This window comes from Lagopus leucura, unplaced genomic scaffold (assembly GCF_019238085.1).
Source record: "Lagopus leucura isolate 7727_CA_CO unplaced genomic scaffold, USGS_WTPT01 Super-Scaffold_100015, whole genome shotgun sequence".
Taxonomy (NCBI): Eukaryota; Metazoa; Chordata; class Aves; order Galliformes; family Phasianidae; genus Lagopus; species Lagopus leucura.
Window position 1 is genome coordinate 7,768,288 of NW_024962269.1, and position 20,541 is coordinate 7,788,828.

Consider the following 20,541-nt stretch of genomic DNA (forward strand, 5'->3'; position numbering starts at 1 on the left):
TTATTTTCGTGTGTTTTTGTTTGGGCCGCTTGTCCTTTAAAACCTGCCTTCTAACTCTCTGATCCTTGCTGACCTGAGGTAAAAAACCGCCTCAGCAAGGCGCGCTAACCTGCGACATCAGGGCGTGACGCGGGTGGCGGTGCGCCTTTCCTCAGCCCGAGCATTTAAACCTTCCTGAGGTGCCGTGACGGCACTCGCACAAACAGCGGCAACCGGGGTAACCGCTGCCGAGGGGAAGCGGCCCGGCCGAGGCGAGCGGCAGAACCGCGCCTCGCAACCGAGACAGAAAAAACGACGTCGCGGAGAAGCGCTGCCCTCTCGGGCGGTGTTCCGTAACGCGCGCCGGAATCCCGGCGGCGGACCCGTTCGCTTGGCTCGTGCCGCGCTGGGCCCGGCTCGTAACGCTTCTCGCTGCCAGCCGAGCTCTGACGGAACGAGGCCACGCGCGCCCCTCCCGCGCAGCAGCAGCCTCGACACCGCGCAGCGGGGGCCGCGCGCCGGGAGCGGAGGGGGCCGGGCCGGCGGCTCCGCCACCCGGAAGGACGGCGTCCGCCCGTCTCGTGACCGCCGCGGCGACCGCCCGCCCGCCTCCGCGCGGGGCTCCGGGGAGGGGTCGCCATGGCGGCAGACGCCCCCGGTACCGTCCCGGTGCAGCTGGTGGAGCAGCCCAGGTGGGTGCCGGCCGGGCGGCCGCCCCGCTCCCGCCCTCAGCGCGAGGCCGCGTCCGTGACGGGCTGGCGGGCGGCCGCGCGAGGGGAGAGCGGGGCGCGGCCGGTTGTGTCATCAGCCTCGGCGCGGCGGAGCCCGGGGGCAGCCGGGCCGCGCGGCCATCGGCGGGCGGTGGCGGGCCGCGCGGAGCCCCGGGGCTGCGGCCACGTGAGGCCTTTCAGCGCTGGCTGCCCGCTGTGTCCGGCCGTGCTGCTGCTGCAGGCAGGAAATCGCCGTTCCGACACTTGTCGGGATTTGAATCACGTGGAAGGCAGTTCGGCATTTCCAGAGTCGAACGTGTGAAGCTGTGAGGGATGCGTTTGCTTCTTCTGATGTAGGTGCTTACGTTGCAGCACGTGTGTTGCAACGAGGCCGAAATCCGGGAATGGCCCTTCGTGAGGGGTTGTAAACCCACATTAAAAAGCCACGATCAGTCAGCACTTGGATCAGCGTGCCCCTGTGGCTGCTCTGCTTGGTGCTAACACCACTGTGCACGTATCTGTGAAACAAGCGTGCCGACAGAAAAACATTAACATCTCGGACTCTGCCAACTGATCTATTTTACCATGGACTACAGCGTTATCATTCGTGTGATTTAGAAAAAGGGACTGTACAGTGAAACGGCAGAAGTTGCATCTGTTAATTGGAAGTGATAAACTAGTCAATGTTAGGGAAGATCGTAAGCAAATCAAAGAGGGAACACAGTTTTGTTGCTGGGCTCCAAGGGAGAAAAGTGCAGAAAGATCTATTTGAAAGTTCACAGCAAATATTGTTCTGTAGCTTTCCACCCAGAGAAATCTTACAAAACATTGGAATATATATACTGGGACAATAACACAGCTTTGACAAACAAGTACAAACTAAATAACTGTCTGTGAAATTTTGTAACATCTGTGTTTCATTGCTGTCTTCTTACTTAGCTTTGCATTGACCAGGCATCCAATTCTAGTTTTAATCTGAATGTGGAACGTTCCTGTTAATGGATTTTTGTTAGCACACAAAAAAACTAAATAAATGCTATGTGCTTTAAAGTCGGTAGGGCAAGACCTGTTCTAATGATTAGTTTTCTTCTTACTGCTTTATCATTTTAGTGTCTAGCTCACATTAATGAAAGTTAATGAGTCAGTGTGTAAACTAAATTGCATTAAGGTAGTTTTGAAGTGCATCACAACATCAAATCACTTATGCTTAAGTAATCTTATCACTTAAGATAATGGCTTAATTTCATCTTTGTCTCTTTTTACTCACTATTTCTGCATGACACATGAAAGCATCCCAAGTTTGCAAGCACTCAGTGGAAGTTAAATATCTTTACAGTCTCTTGAAAAACAACAATATTTCAAGTCTTTCTGTGTTCTGGAATTTTTATGCATCCAGAACTTCTAAGTGGACAATCTTAAGAACCTTCTGTTGCTGCCATACTGTCTGAATGAGGCACAGGGATAATCACAGGCTTGGAATTTGAGTTCTGCATAGATGTATTGGTACTGAAATGGTGCAGAGTCTTTATGAAGTTTGAAAAAGTCAAAATGTAGAAGAAAATCTTGCTGAGGCCTGGTGTGATCAGATCCATCTCTTCAGGGAGTGCTTCTGTGTTTGTTCTTGTGACAAGCCCTGATGCCACGTATGAGCCATCAATCCACATTGCCAGACTGCTGTAAAATAGTTTTAGAGAGCTGTGGCATAGGAAAATTAGGTGAAGGCCATGATATTTGGCTGCCACAAGCAACAACCTACACTGTCTTTGGCTAGAGACAAGCTAGACAGGACTAAATAAAAGTAAAGCTCCTCCCACCCTTTTCAAACAAATTTCTTACTAATTCGGATGTTGTTTTCTAAGTCATCTCTGTCACAATGTCAGGTGAAGAGCAGGAATACACAACTTAATGTTGCTCCTGATATAACAGAAAAAACTCCATGTACTTCAAAAAGTTGAATCAAATTTACTTGAGAACACAATTTAGGCTGTAGACTTCCTTTTATCCAACTATTGTCCCTCTGAAGGTTTCCAACTTGCCTTTCAGATTGCTGAAGCTGAAGGAGAGTTTTATAGCAAAATTTGGATCAGCTCCCAAGTTTTATGTTCGTGCACCAGGGAGAGTCAACTTAATAGGTAAAAGAGCAATATTAATCTTTTGTTACTTTATCTGCTATCACAAAAACATTGCAACCTAAAACTTATAATTTAAAATAATGTTTTTGTTGGTTTTTTTTCCTACGTAAGTTGCTTAAGTGACTTCAGTTACCACATATAACCAGCCAAACAGCAATGCATCTGATAAGGCATGAAATGATTCTGCCATGATCTCTTTTTCACTCAGCCATAGAGACGTATCCACTAAGCAGCAGGTTGTGATTCACTGGCTGCCTGGAGAGACATATTATTATTTATCTAAAACTTACCTTTGTTTCTATGGCAGCCTTATTTTCTTTAAATTTTTCTATCTGTGTTAGGTTTTTGCTTTTCCTAGAGCTCAGTTTCTTGTATATTTATAGAGTAACCATATGCATTTGAAGGCTTTGTAAGTTAAAGAACTCCAGAAAACAGAGCTTTAAAATTATAATTAGACTTTTGTGCAACTAATGACAGTTTTTATCTTGGTGTTCTGTGTACATCTAAACAGCATGTGTTAGCTGTCTTATTCATAAAGGCGTGTGTTCACTACATGCATTTCATGTCTGAATGCTACCTTGTGTGTTATATATATGTGTGTTAGTTATTATTTAAACGTAACTATAATTTTCTTGGAAAAAGTTCAGAAATTTTATGGAAGGAAAGGCCTCCACTAGCTTTGTCCAGCAGCCAGTGAATCTGCCACACGTGCAGAGCAAAGCTCATACTGGGAAGTCACATACTGCCTTTATCTCTTCCAGTCATCAGTTAAATGTCACCAATTAGAATTATTTTTTCATACTGACACAAAAGTATACAAATAATATAGTTGTTCTCATTCTGAAAAATAGTACTTGTAGAGGTCTTTAATTTTCATAACCCAATGTTAAAAGTGAAGATTTGTAAATAGATGCAATAGATAAAGTCACTAAAGAGCAAACACTGTGTGGAAATACAAAATGGAGGAAACATACCCCAAACTATCAGATGTACTTTAAATAGTAAGAATTGGGACTATACTCAGAAGTTGTCTAATCTAGTAAACAACACTGAAGTCTATACAAGCCCTGTTTCTCTTACTCTAGAATGACTTATGCAAAAATCTCTTTAATTCTCTGTCTCTTTGGTAGGAGAACATATAGACTACTGTGGTTATGCCGTGCTCCCTATGGCTATAGAACAAGATATCTTGATTGCAGTAGAACCTGTAAAGACTGAAGTTGTGCAATTGGCCAATATAAATTCTTCGTACTTGTAAGTAATTGCTTTGTTTATTCACTATTTCTTATGAACCTCTTTATGCAAGTGTATCATAGGTTAACTTTTCAGAGTTTTGACAAACTTAGATTGCAGTATGGAGTTTAATTGTGTACATGGAATGATACAATCAAATGGAATCCAATTTGATCAACGCTGTATATATTAGTTTAGAGCAATAAGTTCAATGCCTCTGTCTCCCACTCATTTTCAATCACTCTGGAAGTGCAACCCTCTCCTCTATTAGCTCATCATTCTTTATGTAACCTTCTCTACTGGCAGCAGTTCAATTTCTCCTGGGGAAGGGAGTGAAATGTTTTGTAATCAATTACTGCATATATAAGCTAACACTCCCTTGCTCTGGAGAACCTGGGGCTGTATTTTCACAACACGAGGGCTTTAGCAATGATCCTGGATAAAGACACTCTATTCCTTCTTCCATTTCCTCCACAGCTGCTTGTACACAGAATCATTGAATAATTTAGGTTCTTATGGGCCCTTTGGAGATCATCTGGTCCAGTCTGTGGTTGACAAAAAAGTTACAGCAGGTTGTTCAGGGCGCTGTTAATGAAAGTTCTGAAAATCTCCAAAGGTAGAAACTCCATAACCTCTTTGAGCAACCAGTTTTCCAGTTTGGATGTCCTTGTTGTGAAGAGTATTTTTTTCATGTCTAATTGTATTTTTTTCTTGCTGCAGTTTGTTACATCATGTCTCCATATATGTCTGAGAAAGGTTTGGTTATATCTTCAGTGGAGCCATGTGATGAGTGGGCAAAGACACATTAGATTATCCCGTATAATTTTCTTTTGCAGAATAAAACCAGCTGTCCTCACCTCTTTTTATAAGTGATGTGCTACAGTACCTTTGTAACCATCATGGCGGTCTTATGCTGGACTCTCTACAGTTTGTCAATGTTTTTCTGTTATTGGGAAGCCCCCAAACTGGAGAGAGTGTTCTAGATATGTGCTCACAAGTACTGAACGTATGGAAATATTCCTGCCATTCCATTCAGATCTAGCTGCTTTTTTCCCACCTCCTTCTTTGTAAATGAACTGATATTTGTGTGGTTGCTCGATAGTTCAGATCAGGTCATTCATCCACATGAAATTTCACAGGCACTTTGCAAAAATCAAATCAGCACCAGCTTCGTTGGTTTAAGTCAATAGCAAATGACTCCTTGTAAGCACAGCGTATGGCAGCACAGGGACAGGAACACAGTGCCAAGAGTGGCAAGTAGTTATGTATATATTCCTGCTTAAAGCTCAAATCTTACAGAAATATGTTCTGAGCTGCCGCTTGCAAGTCAAGCAGTTAAAAGGAATTTTCACTTCCATACAACGTATAAATATTCAAATACTTTACCCTCACTTTGTGGAGTATATTTTCACAGTGTGACTGGGCTAAATTAAAGGTTTGCCGCTCCCAAGTGGGTATGCCCTGGTTTTGTTTATTTTATCCCTAGTTTCCTTGTCTGCACTTCCAACATCGATACACCCTCTGACTTTTACCAGGTGAAATACTTGTCTGTTCTTAGGATAAACTGCACGACTCACCCATTTTTTTTGCCTGGCTGATTTTCTGTCATTTTAGTGAGTTGCATGGCAATGCACCCAGCACAAAAAGCTAACTCAGGGCTAACAGTGGGAACACGCAGTGGTGAGCAAGGGGGAAGGAAACTGAGTGGGACCTTTACCTCTGAGTAGAAGAAACCTGCTGTATTGCAAAACCATTCTGCAAGACAAAGTTCTAGAACCTCAATAGCTTTGATTAGGGAAAGCTGTTATAAAGGATACTAAACAAAGCAGTAAACAAAAGGCATATGTTTTTACATGGTCTTTGGCATTTGGCACATTACACAACAATTGAAATGGCACTCTGTAGCACATGCAATGCTACCAATGCTTTCAGCGACACCTAAAGTTCCTAACAGATCTAGAATTACAGCCTTTGTATGCAAATCGTCTGCATAGTCACTATTTTTATGTATCTGCTTTGGTTTCAGTTTGAAATCATACATTTTAAACCATAAGTCAAGAAGAGGTTTCAGAATATGGCATTAAGCATTCTCTATTTTGTTGGGACGCTGTTGCTTAAAAACAAAGTGAAAACATGCTCATAATTTCATAACAAATGCTTTTCAACACTTGTAATGTTACATCATATAACAAAATTGTTGACAGTGTATCTTTTCCCCAGACTGTTGCACTGGCATAAACCTGTGGTGAATACCCTCCACTAACAAGGACCAACCATAAGGCTCTGTAAAATCACTGTTCTCTATTTCATTCTTGTTTTTGTTACAGTTCTGTAGCCCTCATCCACTCCCATAGCTCGCGTTAACTTTAGGAAAAACAAAACACTGTTGTGTTTGCTTTTTGTCATAAAGCATCCCAACTGATCAAATGATTGTTAAATATTACTTAGATGAAGATGCTGTTCAAAAGTTAAAGACTTTTGAAATTCTGGATACCTTCCTTTCACACAGCATCTTTTTTCATGGAGAAAACACGTACAAAATGCCTTCAGAAATATCGAAGGATAGCATCAAAGGATAGCGTGAAAGCTTGACCTGAGAATCTTCTTTAAAAGGTCAGATAAACTAAAAAATCTACAGAACATGGAGGGTCTGTGAGAAAATGCCAAATTGGTCTTCAGTAGTAAGGATTAATTACTAATCAAGGAAGGAAGAACACATCACCCACGTGTTTTTTTCACATTATTTAAAAAACTGATCTCTTCTCATTATGCAGACCAATTAAATGCTTCTATCTAGCCTTGGAGGAGGGGATCCTCATGCAAAATAGAAGGTGTGGAATAAACAATATCAGGTTTTTTTACATTAATGGTAAATTTTGCTTTTTTTTTCCTCAAAGTACTCATATCAAGCTGCCTACCTGCCACTATGAGGACAAAAGGCAGGATTGAAGATTTACTGATTTAAGATAAAGCTTGGACATTTAGGAATGAGTTTTTATAACAAATTGAATGTGATAACAAAAAAAATAGACTTCAGTATTCTGGGGACCTTGCCAGTTCCACATCCTGTGTTTGTATGAATTATGTGCATGTGAATCTTGCCAAATTCAAAGCCAACTTTTCTTTCTTTTTCTGTGTGAGAAGATTTCAGAAATATGCAAAATGCATTTTAAGAAGTCATTATTTTAATTTATCTAGAGAGCCAGCAACTATATCCCATAGTATATGTCTTTTTGTTCATTTAAGCTTAACTTTGTCTGATTGTATAAAAATAATTATGTATATAAAATACTTTAGAACTCTTTTTCAAGGAAAAGAGGACTTCAAATTCATTTTCTTTTAATCACTCCTACACATTGTTGTCCATCATCTTTGCTTTTTAAAAATACCATCATTGTGTAAAACAAGCTTAAAGAAGCGTAGGATTATTTTATTGTTCATGAATTTTGACGATCATATTTTACTGTACTTTGTTCTTTTCCTTTTGTTTAAAAGCCATAAGAAAAACAATTTTGTTTTATTATCAGGAAGACTGCTCCAAACACACACGAATCAAATTGGAAGAATTTACTGCTACTCTTGAACTTCACTTGTATTGTAATCGTAGCACTCCTGTTCAGATCTTTCTTACTGCTCTGCAGTCACCAACAGTTTGCACTTTTCTTTGTACAACTCCTCAGTGCTGCACTGTTGATGGAGTCCTGTAAGTGGCACTATTCCGAACCGTTCCGACTGAAGAAGAGCAACTCATTAAACTGTACAGCAATCTCTGATAGCTTTGTATCATGTACTGAATATTGAAATGGAGTGTGTAAGCAGCAAAGTGGTCACTCTAAGTTGATACTGGGTGTGAGATCCGTAGGTTGTACGCTGCCAATACATAGCTAGCATCAGACTGTAGGTTAGCAGGAACACAAATTGCAGCCTGCCAGGTTTGAGTAATTTTTTAAATCTTTTTCTGACATTCTCAGTGCCTTTACTTTTTCTCTGTTAGACATTTGCTGTACTGCCTTCAGGTAGATACAGTTATTGGGTGTTTGGCAATATAGGCTTGTAAACAATCTGCCTTTTGTGATGATTAAGGCACGTATCTCCAAGGCGCATCACTCCATGGGCATTTCCGCAGAACCTATCTGTAGCATTGGTTCCTTCAGCAACACTCAACTTTACCATTTTAACACATTCAAAATTATTTCAAAATTCATTATCAGCATTATCTTGGAGATAGATGAAAAAAATGCTGAAAATGGATAAACTGTTATTTTAATTAAACCCTGTAACGTACGTAATAGAATTTTGCAGCAATATGCCTATTTAGTGATCTGCCATTCAGAGCAAATGAAGATGAATTCCTGAGCAGGGATCACAGGGAAGCCTGAAGAATATTCAGCTCTATTCTAGGTTTGACAGGAGCGATTACTTAGATTTATGCTTTTCAAAGAGATTTGGGAGAGCTTATACAAATGTGATGGAAGGCATGCTGCCTTGACTACGGGTGCTAAAGGCAGTTTATTTTCCGAATTAAAATACACTAAAATACACTTTAGAACTGACTAACGAAGATCTGTATGAGAAACCAAATGCACTGAAACAAATGATTAACATAGAAATGCTTTTGTGTATCAGCAGGTGGCAGTAATAAGCCATGTTTTTTCACACTAAAGGTACTGACAAGTTAAAGCCACAAGGTTTTTCTGTTTTTGCAGGGATTTCACTACTACCGTCAATAACATTCAGATTAACAAAACCAAACCTCAGTGGCATAACTACTTCTTGTGTGGACTGAAGGGTATTCAGGTAAGCCAAATTCATTTAACTTATGAAATTAACACAGAAGTAAAATATGAAAAGCGTATCTATTCACCTTCAACCTACCTCCCTGCATTCTCTTTTATTTTAAATATACAATTATTTGAAGAGATGAGTGGTTTTGTTTTAAAATATTGCAGACTGCTATATTCATACTTATTACATACATTATTATAACAAATAGTTTCTTATTCAGTATAGTTACAATCAAACTCATGAATCACAATGGCATTTCTATATTTTAGAGTAAAGAAGAATGTTTCCCAATGGAATCACATAATTAAAGTTTGCTTTTGAGAGGTTCAGAGGCTTGTCTGCCAGGACACAAAGGTCATATTTTAGTCCTTTTCCTCCCTTGGAAACATTTTAAAAAATGCAATTAATTTCCATTAATGTTGGAAACCTACAACTCATGCTCAGCAACGGAGTGAAGCTCATGCAGTAGGCAAAAGAAATCATAAAAGTAAATAAATAAATTGCATACAGAAGGAATAATCCAGTAAGAATCACTACTTATTCAAGACTTACAGTGTGGAATCTGAATGGGAATTTCAAAATTTCCTAAGTGAGTTAAGAGTACAGCTATGCAGGAAACAGCACACGTACAGTACAGGCTGGAACGCTGAACAGACAGACGTTTTCCTGTCTGCTCATTTGAGTTTTATCTTCTCCTCTGTGAGCTAGCCTGTCTCCGGACTGGTTTGAAGACTGAACTGCTTGTGAAACCAACTGCTGATCGTCAGTATTGTCCTGGGAGGCAGCCTGAACTTAGAACTGGGACTTCTTGTAAATCTCACCTGCCCTTTGCAAATGATTCATGGCCCTCTGAGTTAAAAAACACAGTAACTTCTCAACTTAGTGTCAGTCCAGTGACTTTTCTGGAGGGGCAGGTGGGATAAACAGTGGGATAAACAAGGTCAGGTATCCACAACCAGCTCAAATTATGGAAAAATGTGCTTTTGAAACTTTCCTCTGGGTAGGCCATCTAAGTTACCCCACAGGATGGTCCATAGGTAAGCATTGCAAACAGCCAAGAAAGCCTGCATCAGACCTGGCACTTATATCTTCCAAAGAAGATATTTGGACCAAATCACTTTATTATTATCCACAGCTCCTAAGTAAACCCCTCCCTCCCCATGTTTAGCATGCCCCTACCCCCCATAAAAAAAAAAAAAGACCTATGTTTGCAGTAACATGAGTATTCTCAATTTTGTATGGCTCAGTAATATGCATTTAAATTGCATTGACTCTAGAAGTAAAGATACAGATTAAGTTTCTTTGCAGTGTATCTTTTCATGTATTAAGGCTAGCTTGACGAATTGACGTGTTTTGCAGCCTGCTACTGAGATTTGTTTCCTAAGGACAAACTTTTACACTTGAAGGTTAATTTGCAAAGCAGGTTTTCAGTCTCTAGTACTGGCAGAAAATAAGCACAAATGTTACGGACTTAAGAAACACTGAAATACAAGTATTTAGAGGGTCCAGCGGGATAATCTGTTTATATTAAGTTGAACATGCTATCCTTTTGGGACAGAACTATTGCAGAACTTGGCAAAGTCCATTTTCATTTTTGAGACTGAAGTACATTTTCTATTTAAACATCGCGTGATAAGTTTGCAAGCTTGATTCACATTCAAGACAGTCCAGAAACTGTGGATCAGTTTCTGGTTACTCAAGCATTGTCTGTTTTTGAACAAGCCTGTCTAGTGTTCTTCATGAAGGGCAGAAGTAGTATTTCAGGTATGAATTCCCTTCCATTTGTAGAAAGGGATATTTTAATCTGAAGTGATAACAGAAAACATTAAAGGAGATGCTTTGTGTTTTCTGATCTCTACCTTTGGTATTTATGGTTAGGAAAAGTAGAAATCTTTTGAAGGTGGGCATTTCTGTATAGAAACACAGCCATTTCTCTGATCATTGACAGTATTTTTCTGGTTATTATAACATAGTTTATCAACATATCAATCTATATCAGAATGTAGCTATTCATATATCCTCTATATATATTTGAAGATTTTTTGTATGTATTTTGCATGTTTTCTTCAAAGTAACGAGTAAAATTTTAGAGTTATGGCAAATTTGAAAAAAAAGTAACTAAAGAGTAATTAAAAAATATGTGCACAGGACTTACGACTTCTGTGTTAAGTGTATCATCTCTGATAACTTCTCATATATGTAAAAATGTGACACTATTTATTCTAGAAATAGCATGACAGATACTATCACTGCTGGTTCCTCCCAAAGCATAACGTCTTTCCAGTACCACTGTGGTTTTCTCAGTGCCAGTACCATGGGTAGCCCAGGAGATAGGAGTATTTGGCTTTGACCTCAGATAAATGGCTACTACTTCCTGATCAGCATGACGTGGCTCTAATACCACGTGTCTGCATTAGAAGTAAGGCATGATGTGGACTTTACGCACTTCGGGATGCATAAAGTGAGGAGCTAAGGACAAAAGTAGAGGTAACCTCTGGTACTGTCACCACGACAGCTTAGAGCTGAGCCAGTGCTGTAAAACCCACCCACGAAGCTCGGTAAATTCTTGGACATTTAGCCCACCCTGAATTCTGCTCGGGGTACAGTTCTGTCAGCCCATATATGTTTGTGCACAGGAATTGCAGACATACCTTTAGCTGAAGCCCTACCATTGGCTTTGTTCTTGAAGAATAGAATGAAAATTTTGCTTTATTTTGAAGATACCAGAAGCAGGTCCTTGGTTCCAGCAACTTAGCAGAAAGATTCTCTTTCTAAGTATCAGATAATTGCAAGCCTGAGCCTGTCTGTACTTGAAACTGAGATTGTTTATTTTTTCATTGTTAGGAACATTTTGGTCTTAATAACCCAACTGGAATGAATTGTCTGCTAGATGGAACCATCCCTCCAAGTTCTGGTCTTTCTAGCTCCAGTGCTTTGGTGTGCTGTGCAGGACTCGTGACCCTAAAAGCTAATGGAAAAACCCTCTCCAAGGTAATTTACTGTAAAACACAAGAGTGTCAGCAGTAAAATTCTACTTAAAATTAAATATTGTTAATGCCTGTAAACATTAAAAACACGATGCAATTGTTTTTGCAAAGAGTTGTTGGATATAAACTTAAGATATTGCACAATTGAGCAAATATCTTTGGCCAAATTTTGGCAGGATTTGAATTTGGCAAGAAAACAGGCTTACATTAAAGCTGAAAAAGGAGCATTATTGTAAGCCTGTGTTTTGGACAACCATCAGGTCCATGCCTGGACCAGATGTGCTATCTGCAGGCCAGGACTGAGGATATATGTGCTAAAGGATGTGGACCACACCCCCGAGGCCTTTACCCTCTCCCTGAATGACTTTTCATGGCTCTAACAGCAGAGCATCTGTTGGAGGCCTGTGAAACAGTTTTTTGGTGGGTTTTTTTTTTTTGATAAATTATATAATCAGCACAAAGTAGAGGTAAAATTCTTCCATCTGATTCTTCTTATTTTTTTCACAGTTTTTTTGGAATGAACATGCTTATAATGCAAAATGTATTCCTCACTTTTTTAAACAAACATTAGTCTAAAACCAAACCCCAAGTATGTGACCTGTTACCAATACAAGTGCTAGCAGAATTTGGCTCATGTCATAAGAATTTCTGGAGGAGTCATGGTTCTTGAAAGTGCTGTATGGGAATGAAGTTCTCTCCAGTAAAAATGTCTGGTTAAGTGAAACTAGGATCTTAAATTAGAACATCATCAGGAAAAGAACAGACCTAAATATGACTGTTATGCATATTTTTGCCTATTGTCTAAGTAAGTCAGAAATTCCCAAATTATGTTACAAAGACAACTCAAGAAGACACCGTGGTACACGGTGATGGCAGCTGTTAACTATGCTTGTATACAAGCACTTCTCTAAGCCATAAGGTAAACAGTTCCACACAGAAAGTTTTTTCTGATCAGTTCTGGCTGGCTTCTCAGTGTGGTTGTAGTTTCAATAATCTGCTCAGCATTAAGTTCTCCAACTCACATTGCACAGCTCAACGTGGGTGCTTCAGGAAGGTATCAAGTAGGGCTAAGGCAGCATGAAGCAGAGTTCATAAGATGGGGTGGCTTTCCAAGAAGCAGGATGCAGCCACAGTCACTGTCACCTTGCTTTGTGTTGGTGCTATGTATAGTCAAAAGGTAAGTAAGGGATTACATGTTTAGCAGAGGCTGTAGTTTGTAAGGTGAGACACAGTGCAATGGTATTTGAAGGTATGCAACTGGGGATCCCAATTTGATGGGTGAGAGTTTACAGGAATAGGTTGGAGGTGACAGATGTGCTTCTTTTATACATGTGTACCTGGCCTGCCAAGAAGCTTCTGCTTTTGCATAGGTGCTCACATCACAGGTCAGCAGCATCTCTGGTGGTGGTAACCAAATGAGCTAAGCTTGGGAACTCCTGATCAAAGTCACTGGAGAGCATCTGTTCAGAGAGAAACTGGGTATCTGCAAAGTCCATAAAACTGACAGAGGTTAGAAAGCCCAACTTTTACTATGTAGTAGAGATCTGTAAGTGGAAAACCAGAAGCCAGGTTTCATTATTCCAAGAAATACTGCAGAGCTTTCTTCAGAGAATAAATGATACAGTGTGTATCTTGAGCTGAATTTACCCAAGGCCTGTGAGTAATCAGTGGAATTATGTCAGACTTGTTCTAAAAAAAGGTGCAAAACTCTCTTCAGCATTTTTGCGGTGGATCAAAGGGAAGACAGGGACTACACTTAATGTCTTTCCTTGTCCTCATGTGTCCCAACATTTCTCTTGCTTGCTGGTTGAAAATGGTGCTAAAAGTTAATGTGTCTCAAACATAATTGTGCATACACAAGAGACACAATCCCACATTTTTGCCAGGAACTCCTGCTGTCTGCAGCCAAATATTTAGCACCTGTGATGAAAAAGAGAGCAACTCATCTACAGATGAGGATTCCCAGTAGTCAACACAGGAGCAGTCAAGAATGTATCCAAGGTTTTGTGTGCTTAGATAGACACAGAAGGAGACTCCACCACTTCTCTGTGCAGCCTGTTCAGTGCTCCATCACCCTTACTGTCAAGAAGTCCTTCCACATGTTTGTATGGAACGTCCTATGTTCGTAACTGCACTGTATAAGGCAGTGCTTGTGGGAGCACAAATTAGTGCAGCCGCGGCCTGTCGGCCTTCAGAAGCACAGAAAGTGCTCTGGTGATTTCTGTGGGTCCTCATGCGTCCTGTGCCGGTGTCAAATGCAACCCGTGCAGGATCCAGGAATGCTGTCTGTGTATTGGCTGGGAGCTCCCTCATGGCAGTGGACTTCTTAGCTAATCAGAACTGAGAGCAGTCCAGAAACCAAACCAGGACCTTGCATTTTTAGGGCTCTGGATATTTGTTAGCTTATTTTTATGGAAGAAATAATCACTTTACCTCTGCCCCTCAATTTATTTTCAGATACTTACATTTTCAAAAGTTGTAAATAATAGTATTTATAAGTAACAACATCTGGTCATTGGGGTGTACTGTCTCAGTAATTTTATGAGAAAAGATTGGCTTTTTGCCCCTCATTAGTCTGATGAACTTTGCAAAATCTTAATACTATGGTCCGCAGCAGCAGGACGTAGAACTTTTGGCTTTGGAATCAAATTTGGCTGAATGGTAGTGCTTCTGTAGCCAAAAGTATGACAAATTGACCTTTTACTGAATGGAACATTTATCTGTTTTGCTTCTATTAAACTATTTTTATTAGAACATTTGAGTTATGTGCTCTCTTTCCTGATAAATGTAAGTTTTAAATAGCAGCTGCAGAGTAAAAGTTGTTGAAATTTAGAGATTTTATGAGATAACACTTCCAGTGTGAAGTCTGGGCCTAGAAGATTAAGAGGCCTGAAAAAACCAAGCCCCAACACGAAAAATACTGTAAAAACATACTTAGAATTTCATGGTGGCTTAATTTAAAAATAGCACATTTTGACATTGGAAACAAAATCAGGAAAAAATATGCTCTCTAATTATTGTGTGTAGCAGTCTGCAATAGGGCATTGTTTCAGTCGGCATACAGTATTTTTTAAAAAACCCATCACACACATACACAATGGTTTAGGGAAAAGACGAGTGTGAGACAATTCAGCCAGATGTGCAGTGCTAACCAGTTGCAGCAGTGCAAGAGCATTCAAACAGCAAGATGGAAAATCTAGAATGCCATCTTTAAAAAGAATCCATTTTCCTTCTTCAGACAGGATACCAGTCTGAGGCTGCTGGCATCACTTAAGCAATGGCAGTGCTCAGTATTAGCATTTGATTTTAAAGTGATTTTTATTTTACTGTTACAAAATCAATCTTTTGTATATCTTTTCATCGGGAAAAGATACTTTTTGTAAAGGAAACAGAATAATGCTCTAAGTTGTCCCAGCTTTGTGTTTCACGGTAGGAACTAATGAGTACAGAAAATCATTTAGTACTTTTGAATAATTAGATTTACTTGAAAGATGTGATGATAGCGTTGCTGTCCAAATGTTAAATCTTGTGGTTCTAAGTTCTCTTCAGGCACCCTAATATTTCTTTTCTGTTGCTCAAGCCTGGGCAGCTGTGCACACACTTATTGTGAAAAGTACATCAAAACTAAATAAGGTTTATTTAATTTAATGTAAAACATTGAGCATAGGAAGTTAACTAGTTGGAATGTGGGATTTTCAAAATACTCAACATTGACCTCTATTTAACAGTTAACTTACCCGGTAATGTCATTGATTTCAGTGGGAGAAGAGAGGAGCCATCATCTCTCTGTCTTGTTTCTGAAACCTGTGTACAATAAGGAAGGATACGATAATTTTTCTGACGCACAGCAGGGTTTTAATATCTACGTATTTAACAAGAAAACCTAAATATTCATATTGAGAGCGTGACTTTGAAGTTAATAATGTGTGCTGATAATTCTGATTAGGATCATTTTATACTGTTGCCGCACCAAAAATGTTTGACAAATCCATACCGAGGTTATTTCTATAAGAAACTCAAGTTGCTTACACAGAAAATGGCACGTAGCTGCTGTACTTCAGAGCACTGGCAAATCTGAGAAATGCTAAAGGTCCATTCTCCCTATGGAGTTAAAAATCAGGCTTCTTTGTTAAATTTGACTCTGTGTGTTTGTAATCAAGGGGAAACAGGGTACTTCATAGCAGTGGTAATCAAAGGCTGTAATCTTTCATCAGCCAAATTGATGATCTTTTATTTGAGCATGTTAGAGGGCAGACAAAGTCAAGCTAAGATGGCTGTGGTTATGAGCACATTCAGATGCTATCTGACAAATACTTTCTTATTTCTGAAAAAAGTATGCACAATTGCCTTGCAAAACATATATGAACTTTAGCTAATTGGGATTTTGTATGCAAACTGGAAGCAGATGGTAACTTCTATCAGGCTATTCCCAGTCAAGAACAGGTATTAAAAATAAGGACATTCCTGGTAGTAGAAATAACCTCAGAATTGGAACATCATTCTGTAATAAATGAAGGTATTTCATGCATACATATACAAATAAAACACGCAAAGATTGAAAAAAAAAATCATATCTCACGACTTTAAATATGCCTTAAGTGACGGAGAATGTTTTCTTACACTTAAATGGTGTCTTCTCACCTTTCAGCTCAATCCCTGCAGGATTTCATAGAAAATCTACTGGGCTCTAAATTTGCCATGAAATGACCTCCGACTCAGAGTTGTAAGGGGAAGGAGCAGAATGAGTCTGACTTTCCAGACAAAATATTAATGAGAGCCATTTCTGTATTGCCACAGAGAAACCAAATGTACATACAGGAATTCTGGCTCAATAGAGATTGAAATATCAAATCAGTTAAATCTCCTCGCTGAATTGATTTTTTTGATCACTGAAAATGTCAGTCTAAGAATAGCTCTTGAATGCATTCTCTTCACAGAGCTTCCCTTCATGAACTGTAAACTTTAAAACAGGAAGAAAATTGGTCTTTCATTTTAAAGATTAGCAATCACGATTCCTGTCTTGTTACATATAGAAAATGTTTAACTGTGGCTGGAGTGAACTTACAAAAAATCACTGAGGTAGATGTAATTTAATGCTATCGTTTTATAGAGACGGCTGCTTCACTTTGGTTGCTGTCATTCTGGGTTTGTATATATCGAGTTTCTGCGTAATGTAGGATAAGCTGTTCCAAAAAAGTACTAAGCAACACTAATTCTGTTTTACTAACAAATATTTGTCTGTCTCCTACTCACTAATTGTCTTACTCTTTTAAGGGGTTTAATCTTACACAAGTTTACTTCTTTAAAGGTCTGTGTGAGATTGAAAGGGATTGATCACTGGTGTGGAACATATTGACAGTGACAGTTATATAGGGACAAATTCTGTCACAGTTTACATACTGTCCAGACCCATTGCACCGAGTGAAAATCAGAGCATTTGGCCCTTGGCCTCTTTGGGAGCAAGGGGACTATTAAAGTTGAAAGTCCCTTATCTGTTCTCACTCAGATAATTCTTTAGGAGGATTCTATTTTTAGGAAAACGTTTGTAAGTGAATTTTGTTAATTTTTATTACACATTTTATACCTGAACACCTTTTAGGCATCCGTGGTCATTATTAATAGCATCAAATTGAAATAAACTAAACTAAATTACGGAGCAGCAGAGAATGAAGTGAGCTGTATTGGGTGGTTTGTAAGTTATCACACAGCTGAATGGCCAAACATAACACAATGTTGGATCGTGCCTGGAAATAGTCAGAAAAATACTTTTATCAGTTCTTCAGCATTTCTGAAATACTCAGTTGAAAATTAAAACCTGAATGTTAGGTGTTTCACATTGAAAAGTAAACATGCAGAGAAAAATACACACTAGTGGAAAGTATCACTTCACTGACAATCCACTTTTGCCATTAAAAAAACAAGAAACTAACACAGTGCAGAGCTATTGATGAGTTCTTATTACAAGTAATCTCTATCTAGAGTAACTACACATAAGGCTACTAATAATAAAAAATCACAACCCTTCTTTGTTGGACTAAATTATATCCCCACTAATATGATTTCCTAGATAGACTTTCTGCATGCTGGATAGGAAATCTTGTGGCTCAAAGATAAAACAGGCTTAAGTGGTAGTAATTTCTTTCCTTGTAACCCAAGACTGACTTGCTTCTTATCAGAGAGAACCTTAAATTGTTTCCAACAAAAAGCAGAGGTAGGTAGTAGAGATCTTAGATCAAAGGCATGGCTAGGCCTGCACATGGGAGCCAGTTGCCTGATAGGCAAACTTGTTAAGTGCTGCCTCCTGCAATAGGATACATTCTGAGCATAATTTAGAATTAAGCTTCTGAAGAGAATGAAGAAGAAGGGGACAGCCTGAAAAAGATACTTTTTATGTATTGTTAGTTTTCACTTTTTCCAAGTGCTCCAATTAAAGTTGTTTAAAACCTAATGGTTCAGTTTTGAAACTCTCGAGAGACAGCATCTTCCTTAAAGAGATTACTGCTTTAAATATATCTTAATGCTTAGTGGTTTATCGGGCAAGTGAGTGAAAAGTGCACTGTGACTCTACTCTGACTGTTGTCGCTTTTTGTTGTTTTAGTTAAGCATATTCTCATTTCATGTGCTGTATCTTTTACGTTGGATAAACAGCAAAAATGTTAAGCTTAGTATCTCATGTAACTCACTGATACTAAACATTCCCCGCTCATGCACAGCCAATCTGGCATATGTACTTGCCAACAGATATAAAAGTACTGCTTGTGTTTGTGTGCATCATATTGGGTCTGGCTTCAAAAGTTGCAATATTTCGTGTTTCCTGACAGATCAGCAGGGAGATTGCAAAATTTAACTACCAGCTACTACTACTGCCATGTTATGCTCATCCCTTCTCACGTGTTCAGAGCCTAAACAGACCAGCTGTACAAAACAGCTTGATATTTAAGTGCACACAGCAGGTATAGGCAAAGGGACTTTGCACAGCAGTGGCTGGCATGGTCACAAGATCAGTGAAAGAGGTGCAATAATAGTACTGAACTGGCTGGGGCTGCATTATCCTATGTCTGCATAAACGCATATGGACACATTTTTTGTCGCTCAGTTGCCACATAAAAATCACAAATTTTGTCTCCGAAAATCTTAGGAAAGCTGGAAGTCTGCCTCTGTTCTTTCTTAGAAACCAAGATAATAAACCTGAAAAAAAGTTCAGGGAAAAGCCACGTGGATGATTACAGGAGATAACAGAATGACCTGAATAAAAGTGCTAGAAATCTTTGAAAGATTGTGCTTTAAAAAGAGGTGAGAGAAGTCCATAAAATATTAATGCAACTGATGCAGTGGATAGGAATCAATTGTTCATTGTCTCTCACACTGTAAGAGCCAGAGTTCAAATGAAGCTAGCCAGGAGCATGTTCAGCATCGACTAAAGGAGATGCTTCTTTACCTGAGAAGTTGTGGAAGTCTTTGTTACTGGATGTTCCACATGGGAAAACTTTGGATGGGTTAGAGCAGAGTCTGGACAAGTTCATAAATAAGAAATCCATCACTGGTTAGTAAGAGCACAGACCTCACGTTCAGCTCAGGAAGCTGTTTGTCGAAAAATCAGGCACTGGGGAAATGTCTTCTACACTTGGCTTTTGCTCAATACTGAGAGCCCACTTTCAGATACAAAATACTGAATAGATGTGGATTTAGTCTGATCCACTGTGGTTTTTTTATGTTAGCATATGCTATGTTTGTCTGTGTTTTTATTCTGAAACAAGGTTTTAAATTGGTTTTAGCTAACTGAAAACCTGCTACTAACTCAGGAGCATTATGTTATACTTCTTGGCTAGTGTAGGGCTTGGGAGGGAAAGAGGAAGGGTGCATTAAATATATTGCTTTGCTTGTTAAATAGTGCAGGTGACAGCTTAGGATTTATTGTCTACATGATATATATTATTCACAAATGAAGTTCTGGTCTAGCCTGTCTTGTTAGAACAACTTTCCTGGGAGAATAATAAATCCAGAGGCCAGTAGCATACAGATCACAGAACAGTTGGGACAAGGAATTTCTGATTCATCTGATGAATTAAGTCATTTGTTTTTAGTTGAAATGCTGCTATTCAGACCCAACTGTACTTTGATTTCAGTATCTTTTTGTTCCACTTTTCATTACCGTCACCTTAAAAAGATTTTAAGCCCAACCAGCAGACGTTTCCCTGATACCATTTTCTTTAGAGAAATAAGCTGCAATACTGGAAGTAGGGAAGTTTTTGAGTTCTTATTTCAGCTTTGTGACCGATTCACATGACTTTGAATATATCATGTAAATATCTGTGCTGTGTCTAAATTGAAGATAACAGGAATTATAGGAATGCTTTTAAGGTAAAGTATGTAAAATTCTATGAAGACTTAAATTAGGATTTATTAGTGTTTTTGAAATAGTAGGGATGGGAAGATCATGCACGTGTCTTAGGTGCACAGAACTATTTATGTTTTATGGTTAGCAGAAATTGACCTCAATATGGATCAGAATACATGGGATGGAAGTATAGTCTGTGTGCAGATGGGGTTTAGTCTTTCAACAGTATTCCTTGTAGTACCTCATGAAAAAGGAATGTCTGCTTCCACCCAGCCCTAGAAGAACACCTATCAGGACCTATTCCTGCTACTCAGAATTCGTAGGAACGGAACTGTTTGTTTTATATGCGTTGTAGTTGTTCTTTTAGCCTAGTGGGG

General features: G+C 39.3%; 1 protein-coding gene across 4 annotated transcripts in view; it reads left to right on the forward strand.

Annotated features, from left to right (window-relative positions):
• Window positions 1–579: 579 nt before the first annotated feature.
• The window catches only part of GALK2 (galactokinase 2), a 48,997-nt gene continuing 29,035 nt past the window's right edge, over window positions 580–20,541 (forward strand). For all 4 annotated transcript variants that reach the window (XM_042875976.1, XM_042875978.1, XM_042875979.1 and 1 more), the window contains exons 1-5: window positions 580–671; window positions 2,733–2,821; window positions 3,952–4,075; window positions 8,761–8,851; window positions 11,684–11,830. In XM_042875976.1, coding sequence (XP_042731910.1) covers window positions 619–671; window positions 2,733–2,821; window positions 3,952–4,075; window positions 8,761–8,851; window positions 11,684–11,830 — 504 coding nt within the window. In that variant the 5' untranslated portion in view covers window positions 580–618. The remainder of the gene's footprint in view (window positions 672–2,732; window positions 2,822–3,951; window positions 4,076–8,760; window positions 8,852–11,683; window positions 11,831–20,541) is intronic.